Consider the following 23,289-nt stretch of genomic DNA (forward strand, 5'->3'; position numbering starts at 1 on the left):
CCAGGAAAGGTTATATTCGCTGTTAGGGTGATCTGATATTGGAATAGGCTGCCCAGGGAGGTGTTAGAGAGGTGTCTGGATCTGATGCTGAGTGATATGATCAAGTGGTTATGGGGTTACAGGAGTAGTGCTGGCTTGATGGTTGGACTTGATGGTCCTAGAGGTCTCTTCCAACCTTGATGTGATTTCACGTAGATGATAGTGAATTCACAGAAATGAATGCTACATTAGAATATTAAACTCTGAATATAGGAGCGATTTTCTAACCAAAAATTCGAAGTATTGAAGGGAATTAGAAATGCCTTCAGTAAAGAGGAATTGAATTCCTACTTTTCCATCAGCCTGGTTTGATTCGGCTTTTACGTATCTTCAGTCGGTTTTGTTTTGAGTACCTCCATAAGGCTCCCAAACATTAGTCTCAAGCACTACTGGTTGCTTCTTTCTTCCCCTTTGTGTGCAAGGGAAGCTGTGTGTGCTCAGTGTTCTCTCCTGCAGGCCGGTACCTCTTCCTGAACGCCATCGCCAACCAGCTGCGGTACCCCAACAGTCACACCCACTACTTCAGCTGCACCATGCTCTACCTGTTTGCGGAGGCCAACACAGAGGCCATCCAGGAGCAGATCACCAGGTGAGAGGGATGGCATTTAACTGGCCAACATTCATCTTTTTGCTTTCCTTCTTTCTGTATTTTTGATCTTTGAGCTCTAAGTGTTCTAACTTCTGGATTTCAGGGTTCTCTTGGAACGACTGATTGTAAATAGGCCTCATCCCTGGGGTCTCCTTATTACGTTTATTGAGCTGATAAAAAATCCAGCCTTTAAGTTCTGGAACCATGAGTTTGTTCACTGTGCTCCAGAAATTGAGAAGTGAGTATAACTTAACCACAGAATCATTAAAATGCTGTCTCTGAAGCAGTTGAACCTTGAGTTTTTGGTGCTGTCAGAGCATCCATTTGCTGCCATAAATGCACCTACCATTGCTTTGCTTCTATGTGCAGGTTGTTCCAGTCGGTTGCACAGTGCTGCATGGGGCAGAAGCAGGCCCAGCAAGTTATGGAAGGGACTGGTGCCAGTTAGATGAGCTGCATCCTGCGTTTTAAGAGTGCCAGCCTGGAGGTCCCGTCCCATCAACTGACTGAAGACTCTGTAAGGCTCCTCCTGACCTTCCCAGCCCCTTTGATTGGGTAGACACAACAGACCCTGGGTGAAAGTCTTATGTGGGCATGTTCCAAAGTTTGAAACAAATTTTTTGACTCTTGGCCAAACTTCAGAAGATGCTGTGAATATCATTTGGACTAGTGTAAATACAAGGAACAGAAACATTTGTCTGGACTTTTGGGTTTGTGCAAATTGTATAAAAGGCAGGTGGGTAACTGGTGCCTGTCCATCTTGTAATAAAGGGGCAGCTGCTGATGCCAAGCACTTGTCTGGGGCAGACCTCCTTGTCCTGACATTCCCAGACTCCCAAAGAATATTGAAAAGCCAGTAACTTATTTTTCTTTATGTGAATGGGGGACCTTTAAATCATTAAGTTGTTTAAAAAAAAGTGGATGTGTTTGGAATATGGGAATTCTGTGGAGTACAGGAGGGGTGAGGGAAGAGTTAAGGTTCAGGGTTGCTTTCTCCTCACCCTCATCGAATGCTGGTAGACAGCAAGTAGAGTGGCAGTCAGAGAACGCCTCCTTTATGTTGGAGAAGAAACAGGCCCTTTGGGTGAGGGTCAGCTGTTTTCAGTAAATAAACCAGAGACCAGGCCTATAGCTTCTCTCTTTTTTTTTTTTTTTTTTTTTTTTTTTGACAGTTGTAAATTTTGGAAGATGAGGGGTTAAATCTAGACCTTTTCCCACCCTCCCCTGTGACCACACAATATAAGTTTGTAAAAAAAAAACTAAAAAAAGGAAAAAAAAGGAAAAAATTAAACAAAACAGAAAACCCGAAGGACCAATACAGCCCATTTTGTAAGGATTTTCAATGTTTTGTAAAGTATTGGTCCACGTGTTGTATTTTGTAGCCTTTCTAGTTCTTGGGCTTTAGTTCTCCCACTCTTGTATGTATGCATACTGTAGTTACACATTAAAGTCATGACATGCAGCACGTGCCACTGTGCTTATTCTCTCCAGTTGTGTCCTGGCCAGTTGGTGTCTTCCAAAGCCTGTTCCACCCATCCAAAACCTGCAGTTTTCCAGTGTGTTTTGGGCACTGCCTGTTGAAAGCAGCCGGGTTTGTTCTCTAGCATGAGGTCAGTGGGCAGATGTAATGGCTAGACAGGGTCTTGCTTTGAAGTGGCATCAGAAAGGACAGTTGTGTGGAAACAGAAATGGCTTAGTTGGAAGTTCATGAGCAGTTTGTCTCTCACAGGAGACTGCAGTGGAAGTATACAGAGTGTAGACAGCCCATCAGTTTCATTTCTAGTGCCTTCCACCTGCTGTGATCTCCTTGCAGCAGGAATCTGCCCAGAGTTGTGGTTAGCTGTTGTAAGGGTAGGCAGCTTCAGTGTTGTTAATATTGCAAGGTCCTTTAACCTAACAGATGCTAGGAAATAGAGCTTCACTTCTTTCTTTTGACATAACATCAGCTTGCTTAAGCCAACTGCTTTAAGTTGACTGCTGTGGTGTGGGCAGACAGGTTAGGATTTCCTGCTCAGGTTTAAGGGGTTCCATGCCCAGCTTTGCATTTGCTGCATAGAGGGAAAAACTGCTCTGAGGGATCACTGAGCCAGCCGTGCCAGTGGATGGCAGCTCAGAGGGAATTCTCTTTCTGTTCCAGGCATTAGTCACATCTCTGTTAAGAAGTAGATTGTGGCTAGGTCCTACAATTTCATGGCATTTCTTTGCCAGGTCAGCAGCTGTGCTGAAACTGAGCCTTTTGAAGTTGGAACTGTGGACACAGTTTTCATTTCTTCTTTACTATACATTTTACTATGCCTCCCATTCCAATCCCAAGGACACACAGTTTTACATTATTGTCCAGAAATTGTATGGCTGTCAAAGTTGACAGCCTCCTGGACTGAGGATTCTCCCCTTCAAATGCAAACAGCTCCGGAATTCCAGCATCCAGTGGGATACAAAAAGACATCTTTTAAGGGAGTATCTTTGAAGTCTAATGCCCTAAGCCCTTGATTGGTGTCTTTTTATGTAGTTGATGCATATCTTGTATGCAAGCTTTATGGCTCTTAAATCTTGGACTAGCTGATACTTACCTGATTGTGGTTTCTTCACTGGTAGAATTGGGGTATTAAACTGACTGGCATTCCTGAAGCAAGCCAAAGCTAATAAAATATTTCAATGTTTGGCTCTAGTCCTTTTCTGGCTTCCAATTTAGCAGGGTATTGTTTTCATCTTACCAGTCTGGTGCCTGGTTTTAATTGGATTGTTACCAGTTTTGCTTCTTGTGATCTTGCAGGCATGCCAGTCACCTACATGACAGAAGTCACCTCATTTTCTATTTTCTTGAGTATCTCTTCCTCTCTGGGTCTTTTTGATCCTGTAACATAAACATTTGTGCCCCAAGGGTTTTTTTCTTCTGGTTTATGTACTTGGATCTGTCCTTTATCAAAAGTTCTTTTTGGATTTAATTTATTTAATCTTCTTCCTAATAATGGCATTGGGCATTTGGATATGTACAGAAATTTCACAACTCTTCACAATTCCAAATATGAGTGGCTGGAAGAATGACCTTATTTCCTTTTTCCCTATAGCTCCAGCTATAAATGTGCTTTGTTTACTGAAGACTCCTTTACATCTAAGTTGCTCCTCTATTAGATATCCTACCTTTTCATTCCCCAAATGTACTGTGACCAGGAGTTCTGTTGTGGATTCTTTGGAGCTCTCAGCTGCCTCTCAGTCTAAATCCCAAATGAGTGTAAGAACTCTTCCTACTTGAGGATTATCTATGCCCTGGGTTCTGTGGGCATTTGTTTCCAGTGCCTGTTCTGTAAGTTCATTGAATTTTTCCTACTAGATGAGAATTTGCCAGTTGAAATCTGATTCCCTTACATCGCCTCTTCCAATTATCACAGCAATCAACCAAATTTACCATCCCTTTTCTGATCTCTTCTCCACTTCATTGTCTTCGTTACACTTTATTTCTCTAGTGCTAAAACATGACATTCTGCTGTCATCTATCCACATTACTTCCAAGCCTCATCATTATTCTGCAATGCAAAGAACAGATTTTCCTTCCTGGCAACAAAGTAACATCAATTGCAGGATCCATTCTGAGGCTATTTTCCCCAGTTCTCTAATAGATACAAAGGCCACCACATAATCAATTTGTTAGTAAGTGAATCTCCTCCAAGCTTTCCCCATGGTCCAAAAATACAGTCTAATAGCAAAGTCCTCAAAATGCCCTTCTCCAGTGAGGTGGAACTTCCAGTGCCCATGCAGACAGTTACAAACAGTAGGTATAACAAAGTCTTGTTATACAGTGTTCAAACCTTTTATATGGTCATCACCAAGTTTGTGCATACCTAAAAAGACAAGTTTTAACCCAAACCCCAAGCTTTAACCAAGATACCAAATGTAATACTCCTCTGACATGTACATTTTCCAATATGATTTCTTTGGAGAGACACACTATACCAAAATACCAGTTTTAGCAGTGTCTCTACGAAGGATAGCAGCAGCTGTGTGAGATCCTGGTGAAATTCATTATTGTCCCACCTGGGAAACCAGAACAATCTCCCCTCAACACTGTTAAACGACCCTGTTCCCAAGCACTATAAGCAAGTCTGTAGCTGAGCTTTGTCATGAGTGCAGTTTGGGTTTTGCTTGTCTGCAATACTTCTAACTGCAGGAGCACCAACCAACCCCCTGCTCTTAAATGGGACTTCATACCCTGTTGAAGTAGAAAGCATGGGCTGGGTAAGAAAACTCATTTTTATTAAATAGAGCTTGGCCTGTCAACTGTCAAGTGTTTTGTCATGCAAAACCAAAGTGAGTTCAGGGCAGAACTGCATTAATCAGAGGGTGTGAATCAAATTCTCTGCCTGCAGCAGCTGTAGAAATGTGACAGTGCTCCTCTAGAGTAGTCTCAGGCTGACCCAGAAATACCTTTTGTGGAAATAAAAGGAAATATTTGTTATACTGAGCCTACCTGAAGACCAGCTAGATGGGCCTGTACTCTTGAAAACGTTCAACATAAAATATGTACAGATGAAGAGTTTAGTGTTGTCAGCAGGTCCAGCTGCCAGATATTTACTCTGAACCTCTCCAAGGTAAGAGCTACCAACTGGATTTCTGCCCTCTTAATCGGGACAAGGAGCAGCTCTTGCCTTCAATTTCTGATGCTGAATGAGGGAATCCTCTGCTATTCTGGCAGCATGTGTCTGCCTTCCTAGAAGAGCCATTAGGATGGCTGGGGTTTCTTATGGCCTCTGGGAAGAGGTGGTATTTGAGCTTCAGAGCTCTCATAGTACAATAAGGCCACTCCAAACCACCTTCGTGCTGTGAAGATGCTTCTTTATGTAGAGGTAGCTAAAACTCCATGTGCTGTACGAGGGCCAAGTGGACCCGTAGTCAGTCTTGCCATCTGTTCTCTCTGCTACAGAAGAGATGGCCAGAGGCTGACCTTTCCCTCAGGATCAGCCCCAGCCAGGTCCTGTCCAGGGACGCTGAGGTTTCTATTGTACCAGCTCTAGCAGCTGATGCAAGATCCTTTTCTGTCCGTAGCGCACATGCAGCGCTTGCTGCTCCCTTCGACTCAGTTTCTCATAAGCCTCCTTGTTATTTAGCAAGTCCTGCTCTGCTTTCAGGTCCGCCCCATAGGACTCCAGGGTCAGCAGCACACTGTCATAAAGGAGCTTCTTGCAAGGGGTTTTAAGTCTGGAGAGGGCCTCGTTTGAAAGAGTAGAGTTTTCCTCTTCCTCACTGTCATCTTCCCAGCCATCTTGCTCCTTATACTCCTTGAATTCTTCTTCTGACATACAGAGCACCTGTAGTGACCCAGGCAAAGGGATAAGTCATTGGCAGTGTGAGTACCTAAGGCTTTCTCCTCTGTGGAACAGAAGAGCCACACGGAGCAGGTGAGTTATTCTTCAGCTGCACTAAAGGTTAAGAGACTCAAACTGGTTCAGATACCTAAGTGCAAGTAATTGTGGGTTAGAAGAACATTAAAACAGCAAATCTGTTTTAATGTTCTTATCTGGGTATTGGCAAGTCTTGTCAAGTATCTCAGCTGTTACCTACAAAGTTGTCACAGCTTTCTAGACCAGCAGTGGCCATGGAGCCATTCAAGACTGTCTTGGTTTAGATACAAAACCCACACAAAGACAAATACGTGAGTACACATGAATGGCTACTTCAGGAGAGGAAGATGACTTAACAGCACCAGGGAACTGGGCAGCCACACCCCCTACCACTGTTCACACAGGATTGTTAGTGCCAAACTGCCTTCAGGTGCTTGTCCCTTTCACTGAGCCATTCTGCACTGCTGATTTGCCCAGCTGCACTCTGTGCTCCCTTTTGCAGTTCTTCCCCCACCTGGCCATTTTTACCTTGAGGGTCACGGACAGCTCTTCCTCTGTCAGCACCTCATCCCAGCCAAGCACAAAGGCACCTTCCTCCCCCACCATCTCCAGCTGGCACAAGAAGTCCCACTGCTCTGAGACCAGCTGCTGCTGAGCTTCACTTTTGGCACCTGTTTTGAAGAGAGCAGAGCTGTGAACACAGCCGGGGATGGCAGTGGAGGGGGAACGGTGAATGAAGAGGGAGAACAGGAGGCAGAAAACCAAGGCACAGCCCCACCCCCTGAAATGCTGTGGAACAAGCTCATTTTTCATGTCATCCCTGTTTAAGAGATCCCTGCCCCATCCTCCCAGAGGGGCTGGGGTGCCACTCACGCTGCAGAGCCGCCCTGCGCAGTGTCACCATCTGGATGTCGGCCGTGTCGTGGGTGTTGCCGGGGTAGGGCTCAGCGAAGCCGTACATGTGCAGCAGCTGCCAGTTGGCCATCTGCCCATACGTGTTGAAGATCTCCTGTCCCTTCCCCACGGGCTGCGTTGTGACCATCCTCAAACATTGCTGCAAGCAGGGAAAGGAGAGCGTCTGAGCTGTGCTGCTCTGACTACTCAACAAGGGCTTTCAGAGAGTTCAGATGACCCTGAGTTCCTCCTAACAAACACCAAACATGCAGCAGGGCTTTGTATTAACGAGATCCAGGCCAGACTTGCTGCCATGGGCTGAGACCTCACCCTGCTGTGCCCCCACTCCCAAAGGTCTTACTAAAATAGAACCAAGATGTGACAATTCCTGGCGCAGCAGCTTTGGACTCACAGGAGAGTATTCCAGGTTGGCATTGTGGTTGGCCACATGATTCAAAATATCTGCTACAGGCACCATCATGGGAGGATTTGGCCCCTTCTCATCTTCCTCCTCCTCCTCCAAAGGTTCCTGAAAGCTAAGACAAGCCAGTAGTACACATGGCTGCACAGTGCAACCTTCACCTTACACTTTGTTTCTTGTGCAACTGCAACCTCTAACATAGCCTGTACTCCTACTTGTCCGTGATCCTTGCCTGGAGCCAAGCCCTCACTTCTCACCTGTAAGCCATGACAAATGCCACCAGCTCCTTATACAACTCCAGCGTGTGCAGTTTGGGGTCAAAGATGTCGGGGTGGGTCTCCATGAAAGGCAGGATGATGGAGTTGTACTCCAGGTCGATGTTAGCTAGATCCTTGTCCACAGCTTCTGGGATGCCTGTGCCCTGCAGGAGCCTTGTTCGCTCTTCTTGAGGCCTGTTGCAAGAAAAACAGGTTCTTCCTCTCTCTCTGCTAAGGCCAAGGCTCTATAAACTCCTTCCTCCTTAAAATCCTCAGCTCCTTATTCTCTATCTCTCTCTGTAATAGAACTCCAGGAGGGTCCTTCAGGCTCCTGCCACTGCCAGCACAGGGCTAGAACACAGAGGGCTGGGGTCCCCCCGCAGGACCACATCCCTTCCCAGGACAACACGCAGCAGGCCCTGGCCTGTGCCTGTCTTCAGCCCCCTTGCTTTCACCTTACCAGAACATGGGGTGGTCCAGGCTCCGGAAGTCCTGCCAGAGGGAGAAATACGGCTGCCAGTGGGAGTTGCTGGCTGTGTACTCGTGGAGCAAGGCCAGCAGGAGAGGGACCCAACCAGACTGGCTCTGCAGGGACTCCTGGGCTACAGAACCAGACAGGATGGAGAAAACCTAAGTTGTTCTGTGTTTCAGAACCAATACCTGATATGACAATCCTCCGTGCCTGTCTTCAGCCTGGAGACAGGGGCTGAGCTTTTATTCTGGTTTGTCTTGGGTTTGTCCTGAGCTGAACCAGGACCCAGAAATTGCTTCTCTGGAGTTATGGATGAGCTCTCCCAGGACCCACGGCCTTGCCCTCCTCAGCCTGAGGCTCTGTGTCCCTTCAGGAACCAAGGAACTTCTAATCAATGCTTCAAGGACAGCAGCATAGTGTGGGTGCCTGTCACTTAGAAGTTGGAGATGTTGCATTGATGGACTTTTCTCCCTGTTGAGCACAGCTCTTAAGGAAGTGAGGGGATGCCCAGCCCTCCCCTTTCCTAGCTGGTGTCAAACAGCCCTACAGCATCCTGTGCAAATCAGAAACGTTCCCGGGGCTTTACTACAGACCCATTTATTCCTTTAAAAGGCACAGCAGACGCGAGTGACACAAGAAGCTTGCACTCACCTTCCTGCAAGAGTGCGTGGATGGAGGTGGTGTGCTGGGACAGCAGCGCCGTGCGAGGAATAGTGAACAGCACCTCTCCCGCCTGCAGCTCCTCGGCGGCCAACATCCCGTACCCCGCCACCGCGCCCTCCCTGCTCAGGCGGACCTGGGGCCGAAGGGAGCGGTGAGGGGCAGAGCCAAGAGACCAGGGCGGACCTAAGGCATGCCCGGGCCGGTCCGCTGTGCCTCACCTTGGGGTTCAGCTCCACCCCGGCCTCCCCGCACCATGCCAGGAACCCGGAGAGGGGGTCGGCACTACTCTTCCCCTGGGCGTCGCTCTCGACCGCCGCCTGCGGATGGAAACATGGGGTGAAGGGGAAGGAGCCATGAGGCCGATGGCGGATCCCATCAGCGCCGCCGTCCCTAGAGCCGGCGTGTCTCCAGCTCCCCGGGAGCCCCCGGCTTTCCCCGCACCTTGAACCTCTTGGGCGCCGACGCCATGACGCTGCCAACACGTGGTCGGGCCCTTCCGGGTAGGCGGGGTCTCCGCCCCCATGGGCCGGGCTAACGGCGGCCAAAAAGGGTCAGAAAGGACTGGGGGAAGCAGCGGCGTAAACGCGCCTGGGAGCCTCCTGCTCCCGGAGACTCAGTCGCTTTCTGTAGGGTGCGGCCTCCGATCAACTCCCTGAAGGGTCTGAGGTGCTTACGGTGCCTCTCCGTGGGATCCAGGGACCACCACGTGTCTTTCTGCGGGTGTGTCCGCCCCGGGGCCGGTGCACCTCGGGGGGTTGCGGTGCCTCCGTGGCTGCCGTGGGGCCCTGCACCGGTGCGGTCACGGTTCCAGACATGGGTTAAAGCAGTGGGCTCTAATTAATCAGGGTCATTAAGCTTGTGCTCTTGTTCAGTCGACACTACACACAGTTCCACCGAACGTACGGGCTCTGATCTCCCCGCCAGGGCCGTCCCGAGGCCGCCGTTCCCCCGGCTCATTAGTACTGTCCCCAGCCCCAGCAGAGTGGGGCTGATGCCATCACTGGCTGCTCTAATGAAGCCAATTAGTTCGCACGGGGTGTTTGAAGAGGCCCCACGGGGCTCTCTGCGAGCTGTCCCTGGGGCTCCCCCACCCCGTCTGCAATTGGGGTCGGCTTTAATCTTCTCCGGTTCCTTCCGAGCTGAGCAAGGCTGGAGTGGCAGGGTGGGTTCCCTATGGGGCAAAAAGGTCCCGTCCTGAAGAATGGGGAGGAAGGGCAATAGAAGATGTGGGGTGGCACCTGTAGGTTCCCATCCAGGCTCGGTATATGCAACTCAACTCCCCGCAGCCGCCTCTCTCCTGCTTTAACGCGGCTCCCGCAAAAGCGCCGCTGGGACTCGGATTCGAACCGAGGCTGCTGCAGCCACAGAACAGAGCTCGGGCCCCTGTGCGGCCACAGCCACCGCTGCTGCTCCTGTCCCCCGGCGGGACCCTCCTGCCTCCCTCGGGGAGCAGAGGAGGTTTTACAGCCGCACCCGCAGCATCCTGCTCCCCTCCCCGCCTGCGCATCCCTGCGGCACCGGCATCTTCCCAGGGCGCATCCCTGCGCCTGATCAGCGCCCAGGGAGATTCCCAGAAGTCGGGTTTTCAGACTGACCTGCGCTGGCAGCCTCGTTGGGGTGGTGTGGGAGTGGGAAATATCAAAGTGGTTCCCCACATTGTCCCTGCAATGTTGCAGGAAAGCGGGGTCCCCCCCAGGCTGTGACAGGCAGGCCCCCCAGCATCCTAATGTGAGCCTGGATAGCTCAGTTGGGAGAGCATCAGACTTTTAATCTGAGGGTCCAGGGTTCAAGCCCCTGTTCAGGTGGATACTTTATCCTTTAAGATAAAGAAAGGGCACCTGTCTTTTCTCCTGTGGACAGGAGCAGCATCCCCTCCTGCTGCTGGGGGCCCCATGGGGGCTGCAGGGTCCTCAGGGCACCCGCCTCCATCTTTTCCTATCACCAGCTCCCCAAGCTGTTCCGAGCTGGCTCCATCCCACCCGAGACCCACACAGCATTGCTCTGTTCTTCCAACCACCCAGTACTCAGAGATCTCATTTTGGATGGGTAAGGACAGGCAAGGGAGCTATCGGGGGTACACTTGAAAGGAGGGAGAAGGAGGATGGATAGAAAAAGAAGAGGAACAGCAAGGTGGAGGGAAGGAAGTCTGGGCTGGGTTTGAAACTGGGGGCTCAGGGGTGGCTTCAGGCTGAGAGTGGCGAAAGCTATTGGGGGCACCCTGGTGCTGAGTGCAGTTGACTCTCATGGGGATGTGCAGCACCCTCCACCTGCTTTCTGGCATGCCCAGGCCTTCTCTCACCTTTGGGTGTTCATCATCCCTGTCCTTACTCCCATCTGTGGCTGCCCTGAGCTCCATTCTGGGCCCCTGCCCACCTCAGCTCAGGCAGATGCTCCCTTACAGCCACCCCTGGCCCCCTAAGGGACAGTGATGTTTTTGCAATGACACTGCACCTGCATCAACCCACGAGTTTATTTTATTGTCCTGACAAACTTTGCTTCCCAGCGGCTCCGATCCTTCCACGCACATGTGCCGCGGCTCAGGCCGAGCTCCGGCCCACGCCTCCGTCGTCATTCATTTCTTGCCAGCAAGAAAACAAAGAGATAATAAATAGGAAGCTTATTTGCAGGGAGGGCCCAGAGGACGGCCTGGGGTCACGGGCCAGGCTGTGCCTGGCCCCGGCCGGGGCTGACGGGGGGGCTGCAGGCAGGACAGCCCAGCCCCGGGCCATGCACATTGTGGGGCTGGGGCACTGGGGGGGTCTGGGGGGAATATAGCAATCTCTATTTCATTACATTAAAATAGACTATTTAAAAAAATTATTTCTAGTAGTTAAAAAAGTGTCATGGTCCATCCCATTCCGGAAGGGTCATGGAGCTGTCCCAGAGGTTTTGGGACACACTGGCCAGTGCAGAGATGGACCCCAGTCTGCTTCACCCTAGGCAGGCCTGTCTGGGGGATGGTCTGTGACAGCGGGTTCCAGGGGTGGGTGCTGGCAGGGTGGCCACCACGGGTGACAAAGCAGGGCACTGTGCCCACCTGCTAGCCCCACAGCCACCACAGACCAAAGGCAGGGGAGTGGGCACCCTCCCAGACCCCACAGCGGGGCCAGTCCCGGGGCCTTAAATGACATGGCAGCAGTTGAACTGCCCCAGTGATAGGAGGCTGTCCTTGGAGCCCGGCCGGAGTTTGAAGGCCAGGGCTTTCTCACAGAGCGGGAACTGCAGGAGCCTGTCCCGCAGGCTGCCTCCCTTGCTCTTGCCCGGGTCCAGCTTGATCACACTCTCTGCGCCCCCTTCAGGGCCTGAACTCTCCACCGACTGCTGGGCCGGGTTGATCTGTTCCCCCTGCCCTGGGGACGTGTCTGCAGGACTTGGGAGGGTAGCAGGAGTTGTCTCTGCCCCCAGTACCGGGGGAACTCCAGCCGAGCTGCTCTGGGGTGACAGGACAGCTCCCCTTTCCTTGGAGAACTCTGCTGAGGAGCCCCCAGGCTCTGTGTCCTCCTCCCTCCTTGGATGCTCAGCTCCATTTCCCCGCAGCACCGGGGGACTCCGGCCCCCGCTGACTCCCTTCCCAGCCCAGGCCGCCCCCGAGCGCCCGCCCCGGCCCCCCAGCTCCACCCCCGGCCCCCAGACCTCCCCGCGGCCGGGCGGGCGGTGGGCGCGCAGGAAGGCTCTCATCTGCTCCTGGTTCAGAGAGCTGCTCTTCCTCTCCACTGCGCTGGGTCTCTCCTCCTCCTCCTCGTCCTCCTCTTCCTCCTCACAGATCTGCTGCAGGGCCGGGGTGCTCTTGGTGATGGTGGTGTCAACGGCAGGGACCTTCAGCAGGGTGCCGGTGGGCTGCCGGCCGCCAATGTCCCCTCCTGGGGGCAGCCGGGAGCCCCCGGTGAGGCCGCCTGTCTCCGTGAAGGGCAGGAGGCTGCCGGCGCTGCCCACAGAGCCAAACGTGTCTGACAAGTTGGGCCTGAGGAAGGGGAGAGAAGTGTCAGTACCCCCAGCTGGGCATCACAAGGAAAAGGACAGGGAACCGGCCAGACCCTGCACTGGGGACCCAGGACGGTGGGGAGGGGTCCCCAGGAGAGGGGGCAGTAGGAGGGCTCACCTGCTCTGTACCTCCTTGGCCAGGTTGTAAACGAGACTGAGGCGGTGGCCCTGCTTCTCCTGCTTCTCCCGCAGCATCCTCTCGGCCAGCAGGAAATACGTGGCCGTGATGTGGTTGTAGCGGTCGGCCTCCAGCGCCCTGTGTGGGGCCGAGGGAGTTGCATCAGCACACAAAGGGACATGCTTGGAGGGACCCCCAGAGCCCTTCACTGGGGCTCCCACCCCTGCACCCCGTCACTCACTCCTGGATAGTGTCCCGATCCGCGATGTTCCCGCACATCATGGCCTGGAGGATGATCTCGTGCTCCTCCTCAGACACGCGCTTGTGGGAGGTGAGGGGCAGCAGGGAGCGGCTGGCAGGGGACGGGTCCACCCCCTGCAGCCACGTGTGGCCCTCGATCTGCTCCAGGGACGCTCGTTGCTTCGGGTCCCGCTGCAGCATCCTGGAGATGAGACTGAGGGGAAGGAGTGACGTTGCAACCCTGCAGCCCTATGTGAACCCCAAAGCAAGCAGCTTTGCCTGCTCTCCCCACCTCAGCTCCCAGGCATCTGCCAAGGCTGGGGCACCCACCCCGGGGACAGCAAGATGGGGTCTGGGGGGTACAGCGAGGGGGTGGTGCTCACTCAGCGCACTGTGCCGAGACGTGCGGGGGGACGGTGTAGCGGCAGTCCATGATCATGGTGAGGGTTTCGCTGTCGTTGGCCTCCTGGAAGGGGGGGTGGCCACACACCAGCATGTAGAGGATTACTCCCAGGCTCCAGATGTCTGCAAGAAGCAGCAGCAGCAGCAGTTCAGGTTGCACTCACCATGGCCCAGGAGATTCCCCACCCCAGGGACCCTGGGAGGGGCTGCTCCACCAGCCCCCAGTGCTGCTCCAGCAGAGACCCGTGCTCACTGGGATGTTCCTTGGAGGTAACCGCTCCCAGGTCTTGCCCCGTGGACAGGGGGACCACACTCCCACCAAGGCAGGGAAGGACCTTCCCATCCCCACATCCAACCAGGTCTCAAGGGACTTCACCAAAGTAGTTGAGGTGTTATCACCTTGCCCAGGCAGGGACAGGAATGCCAGCCCTGAGCTCTGCCCCCCTCCCTGCTCCCCCCAGTCACACACCCACCCACGGCACTGTTTCATGTCATTCCTCAGCTTCCTGATTCCCAAACCCCACCACAACCATCCTGGCCCTGGGCTGTGCTTTAGGAGACACTACAGCAATCAGAGAGGGGCATAGCACCGATCTGGGCTCTCCAGCTGCATGAGGATCAGCTGGAGCAGGATCGCTGCCCTATCCTGGGGACAGGGCTGGAGCCAGAAGCATCTTCACTGGCTCCTCCTGCCCAGAACACAAATTCCTGCAGATGTGCGGGTTTAGGATGCTGAGCACGCCCTGGGGCGCTCTGTTAATACCTTCAGCTGCTTAAGTCAAGTGTTTGAAAATTTCTCATCTGCGTCGGTTCTCTCCTTTCATTTCCCTTTGCAGCGCCACCAGCTTATTTTTCTACCGCCTCCATAAGCTCTCCCTGTTCTCAACTCAGGATCCGCCTTTCCCTGAGCCAACGCTGAGCTTTTGCCTTTAAGGGCTCATGTTTTGCTCTGCTAAATCCTCCTGCCCTAATTCCAGCCAGCCAGCCAGCTCAGATCCTGCTTCCCTCCCACATCCCCTCTGTCACAGCAGAGCGTCTCAGAGCCCCCAGCTCAGCTCCCTGTGCCCTGGGACAGTCTCCCCAGACCCCTGCACCCGGGCCAGGGGAGGAGGAGCACTGGGAGCCATGGGGAGGAAGTGGTTTTCAGGGCGGGGATGGAGCAAAGGAAACTTTCAGAGCTCCTCCACCCAAACAGCAGCATCCCGAGCAGATTTCCTTCCGGCCTCACCCTGCCAAATAACCACCAGTGCCAGATTGCTGGCAGCTGTATCCTCACACTGCTTCTCCTGGCGGCTGCCACGCCAGGCTCACAGCCTACTTGGGCTTTTTCCCCTCTCCAGCAACCGTCACTCTGTGGAATCTCTGTGGATGCCAGGATGGTCTCTGCTGGGAGAACCCTGCTGTGCCAGGGCAGGGCTGGGCAGCCAAGCACCCAAGGGACTGGCTTGCTCCTTGCAGGGACAGCAGTCCCAACGTGTGCTCCTAGTGTAAGGGGCCAAGTGGAAGGTGGTATTCAGCTGGCAGGACCGTGCTCCAGACAAGGGACAGGAGGGAGGCAAGTCCCCAGGGCACCCCACAGCCCTTACCAACAGCCGGGGCATCGTACTCATCCCCAAGCAGGATCTCTGGTGCTGAGTAAGCCAGGGAGCCACAGCTCGTGGTGAGCATCTTGCCGGGCTGGAAGCGGTTGCTGAAGCCAAAGTCAGTGAGTTTGACCACCCCTTGCTCCTGGAAGAAGACAACGTTCTCGGGCTTGAGGTCACGGTGCACCACGTGGAGCTTGTGGCAATAGGAGATGGCATGGACAATCTGGGCAAAGTAGTGCTTGGCCCGTGGCTCGGCCAGGCCGCCCTCGTGCCGCATGATGTGGTCAAACATGTCCCCACCGTCGCCCAGCTCCAGAATGAGGTAGAGCTTGGCGTGGGTGTCGATGACCTCGTAGAGGCGCACCACGTTGGGGTGCTGCACCAGCTTCATGCAGCGCACCTCCTGCAGGAGCTGCCCCGCCGCCTCCCCTGCCAGCTTGCTCTTGTCGATCACCTTCACAGCCACACGCTGCCCGGTGAAGACGTGCCGGGCCAGCTTCACCACGGCAAAGTGGCCCTTGCCCAGCGTGCGCTCCAGGTCATACAGCCCCGCGATCTTGCCCTCGCCGCAGCCCTGTGCCCCGGCCATGGCGATGTCGTCAGGTGGGGACACGCATCAGGCACTGTGTGATGGAGGAGATGCCGAGCAATGTGGGGTGAGGGACAGGGTGCTCCCAAATACCAGTTCCCCCAGCACCACTGACACCAGCACTGCCAGGACATCAGGTCCCCAGCAGCCTGGGCACCCCTGACACTCCACCTCACAGTCCCCATCCCAGGACCTAGACCCCTATCTGTATCCCTGTCTCCAGTTCCTAATACTTTGAAGATCTCAGTACTTCCATCTTCCATCTCCTGAGTATCCTAGGGCACCCCACAATTGCCACGTCTAGATCCTCAGCATCTTAAGCACTCCAACACCCTCCTTTCAGTTCCCAGCACCCTGGACATCCCAATAGATCCCTCTACTTCCCAGAACCCCAGGACATCCTGATACCCTCTCCTCCAGGTGTCCAGAACTGCAGCACTCTGGGCACCCCAATAACACCAACCTCCAGGCATTCAGCATCCTGGCTACCCCAGTACGCTCACCTCCACTCCCTAGCACCTCTGGGCACCGCCATATCTCCATCTCCAGTCCCCAGCACTCCGGACCACCCCCATAACTCCAACCTTCAGGTCTCCAGCACCCCTGTCACTCCCGTATCCCCATCTCCAATCCCCAACATCCGCGCAACCACCAAGCCCTCACCTCCAGACCTCAGCACCCTGAGCACCCCCACGCTCCCCCTCCAGCGCCCCGGGCACCCCGATACCCACCCCGGCCCCTGTCACCCGGTGCGCCCCAGCGGAGCCGCACTCACCGGGGCGCGGAGCCGCGACCGCCGGGGCTGCGGTGCCCGAGCGCGCCCGCCCCGCTGACGTCAGGGCGGCTCCGGGATCGCGCCTTAAAGGGCCCGGCCCGGCGGGCTGAGGCCGGGGCGATGTTCATCGCACCGCCTGAGAGGCAGCTCCCGCGGCCCGGCTCGTTACTGCATGTTTGGTGTAGCGGGGACTCGGATGGCCTTAGCAGTAACGAGGGCTGGTGATGAGCTAAATGAGCCGCCCACCTGCCTGGATGCTTCCAGGAGGAGAGGGAGAGCCCCCAGCCCGGGCTTGTCTCCGCAGGGTCCCGCCGTTGGGGGCTCCTGCCCGGGATGCCCGCTCACGGGCGTCTCTGCTGTGCCACTGACCCACTCCATCACTCGCTCCCACCCTCGCTGGAGCCTGAACCATTGAGCCGGGAGCGCAGCCCTGGCCCCCCTTTCCCCCTCGCTTTAAGCCGTCTTTTCCTGGAAGCGGTCCGGCGAGCGGCCGGCCGCCTCATTTAGCTCGTTACTGGCCATGGGGATGCGCACAAAGCAGATGTTGCTCCTGCAGATTAAAAAGCTCTCAGCGCGGCCGCCCTCGTTCCCGCTAATGCCTTCCCAGAAGTCCTGGCCCGCGGCTGCAAACAGGCCCTAATGAGCTGTGCCGAGGGCTCCGTGCGGGGGCTGGTGTCAGCGGGGACTGGGGCAGCGTGGACTGCGGGCCTGGAGTCCCCAGGGCTGAGGAATGGAGGAGCTGGGACTGGATGGGACACTCGGCACCCACCTGGGCCTTGGGAATGGAAAGGGCTGCCAAACCTGCCTCTCGGCCAAGATGAATCTGTCCGGGCATGTGGGGTGCAGGAGACACCCGGGTGCTGTGGCAGGGGATCCTGACTGGGTGTTGTGCACTGGGGGTCCCAGATGGCTGGTGAGTGTTTCCAGCAGCCACTTGCTGGAGAAAATAACACATGGCAGATAAGCACACCACTGGTCCTGTGATCACTGGTCCTGGCCAGCTTGTCCCTCAAACATAGCAGGAGTCAGATCATGCCAGGACAGGGGATGTAGGAGCAGAGGAAGGCTGCAAAGAGCTCCAGAGGTCATGTTGCAGCCAGGAGCAGAGGCTCAGACTGCTGGGGATGTGCTGGGAGGCCTGGGGAGTCCTCCTGGTCTAGGAACAGCCTGGTGAGGGCAGAGCCTGGGCTGTCAGCCTTCCCTGCTGGGTATGTCAGAGCCTGCTGAACCCTTCCTATTATGTTTCATTCCCCCAGTTCCTTGCAGGGCTGAAGCCACTCAAGGCCAAAGGAGCCTGGCAGGTTTTCCAAACGAGGCATGAGTAAGAGATGCAGTTAGCACAGGTGGAAGCTGGGACAATCTGCAGATGGTATGTGGTCAGGAGCTGGAGGACTTCTGGAGGCTCTGCACTATGAGTGGATGCTTGCCAGGAGATAGATAGGCAACATCCCCTTTGAAAATCAGTCAAGCTTGGCATGGGTTTGTTGAGGAGACTGTAGCCATGTTATTTTCTGTATTTGGGAACTAGGAGATGTCCTCAGGCTGCAGCCTTGGTGCTGGAAAGGGAAGTGGGCTAGAAAGGGAAGTGGGCTGCAGGGACAGTGGGGATCGCTTCCAAGAAACCTGGGAGTTTGGAGCTAACAGGGATCTGTTCCTTCCTGCAGCTGTGCAAGGCACAAAGCAGGAGTCCCCCCTCCCATGCATCACCCCACTGACTGCTTCTCTACCCAGACAAAGCCCTTTTTCCAGAGGCTCCCACCTACCTGGTAGTTAGTGAAGTCATGTGGCTGCAGCACTTAATTAATAAAAAGCCAATATAAATCCCAGTAAACATGTGGGGAGGAGGACACTGGGACCGAGAACGGTAGTGGCACTTCCAGCAAGCTCAGTGGAGCAACGGACAGCAATCCCCCTATCTGCTCATAGAGGTCAGTGCTTACCACGGGAAGGGTCTTGGGAGCGTGTGGGACGTGACACCCATGGCTGTGGGGCTCCCCACAGTGCAGAGGGGTCTCTCCCAGCAAAGAGCTGGGTGGTTTTGTGGGATGGGGAGATGAGGAGTGGCCAGCGTTGGGCTGCTGAAGCCAGGCTTGGAACCCCAAGGCTGCCCAAGCAGCAGGCACAGGGTTTCCCAGGATTTGGCTGACAGCAGCAACTGGGATACCACCTCCTGGTCCCTTTCCTTTTGCTCCCTAAGAGGTCACCTACTTTTTAAAGCCTTCAGGCCCCCAAGGCCCACAGCCTGACCCTGCAGCTTCTCCTGTCCCCCAGCTATGTGTGCTGTGGTCCATCTCCCTGCCCAGCAGGCAGATTCTAGTGGCACTTCCAGGCTCAGAGCCCGGCAGGAGCTGTGTCAGACGTTCTGGTCACACACTGCACCTCAATGGTCTGGTGGCTGCTGTATGTGGGGCAGAACCTGAATTGCTGCAAAAAAGATCAAATCTTAGTCCATTCTCCGCTGGTCACCCCTTTCTGTGGGGAGATCATGAATGTGTTCACATGTGAAGTGCCCCACAGCACGAGAAAGCTCTGGGGGCTCCTGCTCCCAGGTGCCAGTGGGTCCAAAAAAAGGCTCTCAAGTCCAAGGGAACAATCAGCTGGGAGTGGTGGCTGTGCTGGCAGAGGCTGCCCCTCACTGACACGGCACTTCTCGGGGTGGTGGGGGGTGATGGCAATGGAGGGGACAGGACAGGCTGCCAGCAGGTGGGCTGATGCTGGCCAGGCCCCTCTGCACAGGTTATCCCCCAGGACCATGCTGAACGTGCTGCTGCTGTGCTGTGGGCTGCTGCAGGGGATCCAAGCTGTCCTGGATCTCAGGAGTGCTGACCTGAGCTGTGGCCACCTGCAGAAGGCGAGCAGTGGGCTGGAGGGGGTGGACAGGGCCCGCCACACCAGCCTGCAGCGGAGGGTGAAGGAGGTGTCCACGGAGCCGGCAGGTGAGTCCTGTGACGCCTGCTCTTCACTCACCCACACCAGCTGCTCGCTGGAAAACCCACAGCCCCAAAACTGAACTGGGGAGCCCACACCCAGAGTTAGGGGATTACCTTAAAGCAGCACAGCTTCTCCTGGCCCTGACTAGTGAGAGCAACCTGGCAGCCCACAGGGAGTGGAGTCTTTGTTTTGTTTTGTTTTGTTTTTTTTTGTGGGGACACACGAGCAAAGGGAGAAGATTCAGAGCTCCTTGTCCAGCCTCTCTGTATCTCACAGGAGCTCTCCCAAGGCTGGGCTTTGAGCAGATGGCCCTGGGGGTCCAAGAAGCTGATGGTGACCTTGTGCAGAGAGGCAGCCTGCTGGAACCACAGGTATGGCTCCCTGAACTTTCTTACAGACACCCCTAAGAGCAGAGCAGCCTCAGGCCACAGCAGCCTTCTCTGTGTCCCTGGGGCTGGGGGGTTTGGAGCCCAGCACGGTACTGCCTGAGATGGGACTATCTGTCCATCACCTGAGGAGCTGGGACAAGCTGAGGCTGCCCAGACCTGCAAGGGGCTCCAGCACTCAAGGCAGAGTGGTCCAAACCTGTGCTCCTGTAATCCATTTAATTAACCTCAAGTGCAGCCCAGGAAGCCTCTGCAGAGCAGGAGCTTGCAGGGCAGTGCCCTGTGTTGCCTGGCTCAGCCCCTGGTGCCTCTGTTTGGGCAGAAGGCACAGCACCATTTGCTAAAGCCCAGGCTGAACTTCAAAATAAGTGTGTGCAGAAGGACCTTGAGACACCGTGGATGAGGCAGCAATGCCTGCAGTGTCCACAGGGCTCAGCAATGATTTCCAACACAAAACAGAGCCCGGAGCTGAACACGACAGAAGCCTCTGCTGCTGGCAATGCCAGGTTTCAGCAGCCACTCCTGGCTCTCTCCCATGCAGTTCTTTATTGCTGGCACAGTGGTCCCGGACCAGCTCTTCCCCTACTCTTCCTCCTCTCTCCCCTGCAGGCATCATCCACAGAACTGCAAGCTGAGGGCCGTGAGGAGCGCTCCCCCCGCCGTTGCGTCCGTCTCCTGGAGTCCTGCCTGGGCCACCAGGTCCCCTGCTGTGACCCCTGTGCCACCTGCTACTGCCGCTTCTTCAACGCCTTTTGCTACTGCAGGAAAATCAGCACCAACTTCCCCTGCGGCAAGAACTAGCACCCGTGGGGCTGCCAGCTCCTCGCCCCTGTGTGTGCCCCCTCCTCCTCTGCAGCTCCAATAAAGCAGCCCTTTGCAAAAGCCACTGCAGGGTGGGGATGGTGTGATGTGTCCGCTCGGGCTCTCAGGGAAGGGGGTGCAGCAAGGTGAGGGTGGCCCGTGCACAGCTGGGCAAGGTGTCCACACAACCACACTCCAGAACACATCTGCATCAATCCAGATGTGCCTTTCCCGGCTACATAAAATGGTGTTTCAACAGCAGGAGTATCCCAGGTGATGTTCTGGCTATGCCGCTGTTCCCCACAAAATCGGGTTCATACCCTGGGCCGAGCTGACAGTGACACGCTCCAGAGAAACATCGATTGTTTATTTCAGAGTTGCCCCAGCCTGGGTGCTTGGTGTTATTCCGCAAATCTAGCACACCCCACCGGACTTACCCTGGCATTATTTACTCTGAGAAGTTCAGGGTTAGTAATTTCCCGAGCACAGCCCCACTGTTGAGACTGGTTAGTAATTTCCATAGAAATCACGTAACTCCAGGTAACTTCTACTCATGCTCAGGGAAGGGGTCTTCACCTGGGCAGGGTCTTTTTGACCCGCAGCATGATTTTTAGTGTTACAGTGAAGATAGTTTAGCTCTAGGATACCTGGAGCACGAGTATTTCACCAGCTTAACAATGTACATATAGACAGATATGAACATCTTGACTGACTACATCCTTAAAGCTTGTTCCAGGATATTGAGTGAGGGGTGCTGGCTGCTGCCTGTTCCACTGATTAGGCGTCCTTTCTTCCTGATAAGGCTTGAAATATACAGAGGTCTTACATCAAAGAACATCCCTGCCTTAAGATAACCTTGACATATCCCACATTTTGCAACACCTCTACATGAAACAAAATTATTTCATTTTTTTTCAGAGCAGCTGCTGGCAAACCCTTTTAACTACCGAGGTATTTCCTGACTAGTAAAAGTGGTGTCTGGACAGTAGGCGACACTGCGAACTTTACGTGTGTATCCTTCTTCTGCCTGTATCGCTCACGGTGGCTTAGGTGAAGTGAAGGGGAGCCTCTCGCTCGGCGCTGGGCGGCCGGAGTAGGGACACGGCGGACACGGCGGGCACGGCGTCATGGCGGCCGCCATCGCCTCAGGCCGGTCCCGCCCGCAATGGCTGCCGGGAAGGGGCCGCGGCCACGTGACCCCCGCGGGTCACGTGAGGCGGCGGGCGGTAGCGCTGCCGTCTGGTCGCTGCCGCCATGTCGTGTTTCCCGGAGCTCTATTTTAACGTGGATAACGGGTACCTGGAAGGGCTGGTACGCGGCTTTAAAGCGGGTGTACTCCGGCAAGGTGACTACGTGAATCTGGTGCAGTGCGAGAGCCTGGAGGGTGAGTAGCGGTAGAGGCCTGAGGCAAGCGGGAGCAGCCCCCCCCCTCCCCGCCATCCTGAGGGGAATGTCCGGGCTGTGGGCTGAGGGGAGATGCTGGGGGGCTGTGGGGAGGCAGTGGGGGAAAGAGCCGATAGCGGCCATTGAGACGCTGTTCCCTCTTCACCCCATGGCTGAGGACGCAGTCGATGTCCCGTCCTGTCCCCCCGCCCCGCCTCAGCTGACTCAGTTTCCCGGCCAGCCCGGCCGTGTGATTGCAGCAGCTGGTACAGTGGTGTGAGGGAACTTGGGCTCCCACTGCTTTCATGAAGTGGCCGTGTAGCAGTGCCCTGTGAATTTTGGGAGCCTGGGGGGTTTTGACAGGCGTTGCTGGTGAGAAGTGTTTGTGCCTTCACTCCCTAAAGGGCAGGAAGCCTTTTAAGGCCTGGAATAAGGTTACGGGTATAATCTAGGCTCCCTGATCTCCATTATTAGTTTTTAAGGAGATCAGGTCACCTAGAAAAGTACCTGCTGCTATTGAAGGATCGCTAGTGGAAAAAAGTCTAGTGCACATCGGAGTAAATTCCCCAGTGAATTACCTGTTGCCTGTGATCTTGAGATCTTTTGAGGCTAATTCTGATTTGCAGCCATCATCTTTTTTTCTAGGTCAGTGTGTACAAACTTGCAGAACTTGAGTTTTGTTGTTTTTGTTTTGTTTTTTTTTTTACAATGAGGGTGGTGAAAGACTGGCACAGGTTGCCAGCGAGGTGGTGGATGCCCCACTCTTGAAAACGTTCAAGGCCAGGTTGAATGGAGCCCTAAAGAGCCTGGTTTAGTTGAAGATATCCCTGCTCACTGCAGGCAGTTGGACTGCATGACCTTTGAAGGTCCATTCCAACCCAGCTATTCTCTAGATCACCTGTGGTCAGCTCATCATCTTAATTACTTTGTGCTAAAGTGTTGCTGTGATCAGTGACCTGCTTAGCAGTTTGGTGTACAGAACCTGGATCACAAATCACAAAGATTAAAACCAGGCCTGTCTTGAAATAAACTGGAAACACACCTATCCGGAGATGTTGGCTGTTTTGATCAGTGGAACTATAATTATTGGATCATTCTTTCTTCTAAAAAAATGACTTAGGCATCAGTTTTATGTAGACAATCCTTGCTGAGTGGTTGATTGACACTGACAGTTTAGATGAATCCCTGGCCAGCTGAACCCTGGATGCAAGTTACCTGGAGCTGCTCACTCCAGGTAACAGTAGAATGGGAACAGAGTGCCCTGTAGTGCCCCAGTCTCTACCTTAAAAACTCCCAGTGTATTTTTACTTAGGACAGAAGCTCCTTTTCCACTTTTCTTTTTTTGCAGCTCTTTGCTTGCAGCAGTTCCTGTCATTCCTGCCATGGAGCCCAGGGTCTAAAGAGAGCAGTGGGAATGACTTCTGCT

The 23,289-nt window shown here is 54.5% G+C and overlaps 5 protein-coding genes and 1 non-coding gene across 14 annotated transcripts in view; 4 read left to right on the plus strand and 2 right to left on the minus strand.

The window, feature by feature from the left end:
* Positions 1-2,093, plus strand: part of CNOT1 (CCR4-NOT transcription complex subunit 1) — a 55,550-nt gene extending 53,457 nt beyond the window's left edge. For all 5 annotated transcript variants that reach the window (XM_066194468.1, XM_066194467.1, XM_066194470.1 and 2 more), the window contains exons 47-49: positions 496-628; positions 732-866; positions 998-2,093. In XM_066194468.1, the coding sequence (XP_066050565.1) occupies positions 496-628; positions 732-866; positions 998-1,076 (347 nt within the window). In that variant the 3' untranslated portion in view covers positions 1,077-2,093. The remainder of the gene's footprint in view (positions 1-495; positions 629-731; positions 867-997) is intronic.
* A 236-nt stretch (positions 2,094-2,329) lies between these two features.
* Positions 2,330-9,164, minus strand: SETD6 (SET domain containing 6, protein lysine methyltransferase). Of its 2 annotated transcripts, XM_066194475.1 has the most exons (9): positions 9,113-9,158; positions 8,890-8,988; positions 8,660-8,804; positions 7,997-8,138; positions 7,537-7,731; positions 7,271-7,394; positions 6,838-7,018; positions 6,493-6,635; positions 2,330-5,931 (listed from the first exon to the last, which is right to left on the minus strand). In XM_066194475.1, exons 1-9 carry the CDS (start codon positions 9,137-9,139, stop codon positions 5,620-5,622), a joined length of 1,368 nt encoding a protein of 455 aa, XP_066050572.1. In that variant the 5' UTR covers positions 9,140-9,158; the 3' UTR covers positions 2,330-5,619. The 2 variants fall into 2 exon arrangements, with proteins under 2 accessions (XP_066050572.1, XP_066050573.1); XM_066194476.1 differs by lacking the exon at positions 7,997-8,138 and having other exon boundaries at positions 9,113-9,164.
* Positions 9,165-10,403: 1,239 nt separating this feature from the next.
* On the plus strand, positions 10,404-10,476 carry TRNAK-UUU (transfer RNA lysine (anticodon UUU)). The gene has a single exon. It is a non-coding gene; the product is annotated as a tRNA-Lys (tRNA).
* A 647-nt stretch (positions 10,477-11,123) lies between these two features.
* LOC136295823 (SNF-related serine/threonine-protein kinase-like) lies at positions 11,124-16,400 on the minus strand. 2 transcript variants are annotated; one of them, XM_066194497.1, is made up of 6 exons: positions 16,363-16,400; positions 14,999-15,621; positions 13,394-13,535; positions 13,012-13,224; positions 12,771-12,908; positions 11,124-12,632 (listed from the first exon to the last, which is right to left on the minus strand). In XM_066194497.1, exons 2-6 carry the CDS (start codon positions 15,585-15,587, stop codon positions 11,792-11,794), a joined length of 1,923 nt encoding a protein of 640 aa, XP_066050594.1. In that variant the 5' UTR covers positions 15,588-15,621; positions 16,363-16,400; the 3' UTR covers positions 11,124-11,791. The 2 variants fall into 2 exon arrangements, with proteins under 2 accessions (XP_066050594.1, XP_066050595.1); XM_066194498.1 differs by having other exon boundaries at positions 16,319-16,363.
* A 1,390-nt stretch (positions 16,401-17,790) lies between these two features.
* On the plus strand, positions 17,791-20,565 carry AGRP (agouti related neuropeptide). 3 transcript variants are annotated; one of them, XM_066194376.1, is made up of 4 exons: positions 17,791-18,290; positions 19,099-19,298; positions 19,570-19,664; positions 20,289-20,565. In XM_066194376.1, exons 2-4 carry the CDS (start codon positions 19,115-19,117, stop codon positions 20,478-20,480), a joined length of 471 nt encoding a protein of 156 aa, XP_066050473.1. In that variant the 5' UTR covers positions 17,791-18,290; positions 19,099-19,114; the 3' UTR covers positions 20,481-20,565. The 3 variants fall into 3 exon arrangements, with proteins under 3 accessions (XP_066050473.1, XP_066050474.1, XP_066050472.1); XM_066194377.1 differs by having other exon boundaries at positions 19,111-19,298; XM_066194375.1 differs by lacking the exon at positions 17,791-18,290 and having other exon boundaries at positions 19,031-19,298.
* Positions 20,566-21,697: 1,132 nt separating this feature from the next.
* ATP6V0D1 (ATPase H+ transporting V0 subunit d1) overlaps positions 21,698-23,289 on the plus strand; it is a 34,489-nt gene continuing 32,897 nt past the window's right edge. Inside the window, exon 1 of the mRNA XM_066194478.1 lies at positions 21,698-21,864. Within this exon, the coding sequence (XP_066050575.1) occupies positions 21,735-21,864 (130 nt within the window). The 5' untranslated portion in view covers positions 21,698-21,734. The remainder of the gene's footprint in view (positions 21,865-23,289) is intronic.

This window comes from Chamaea fasciata, unplaced genomic scaffold (assembly GCF_029207755.1).
Source record: "Chamaea fasciata isolate MVZ Bird 193981 ecotype frontalis unplaced genomic scaffold, bChaFas1.0.hap1 SCAF_12, whole genome shotgun sequence".
Taxonomy (NCBI): Eukaryota; Metazoa; Chordata; class Aves; order Passeriformes; family Sylviidae; genus Chamaea; species Chamaea fasciata.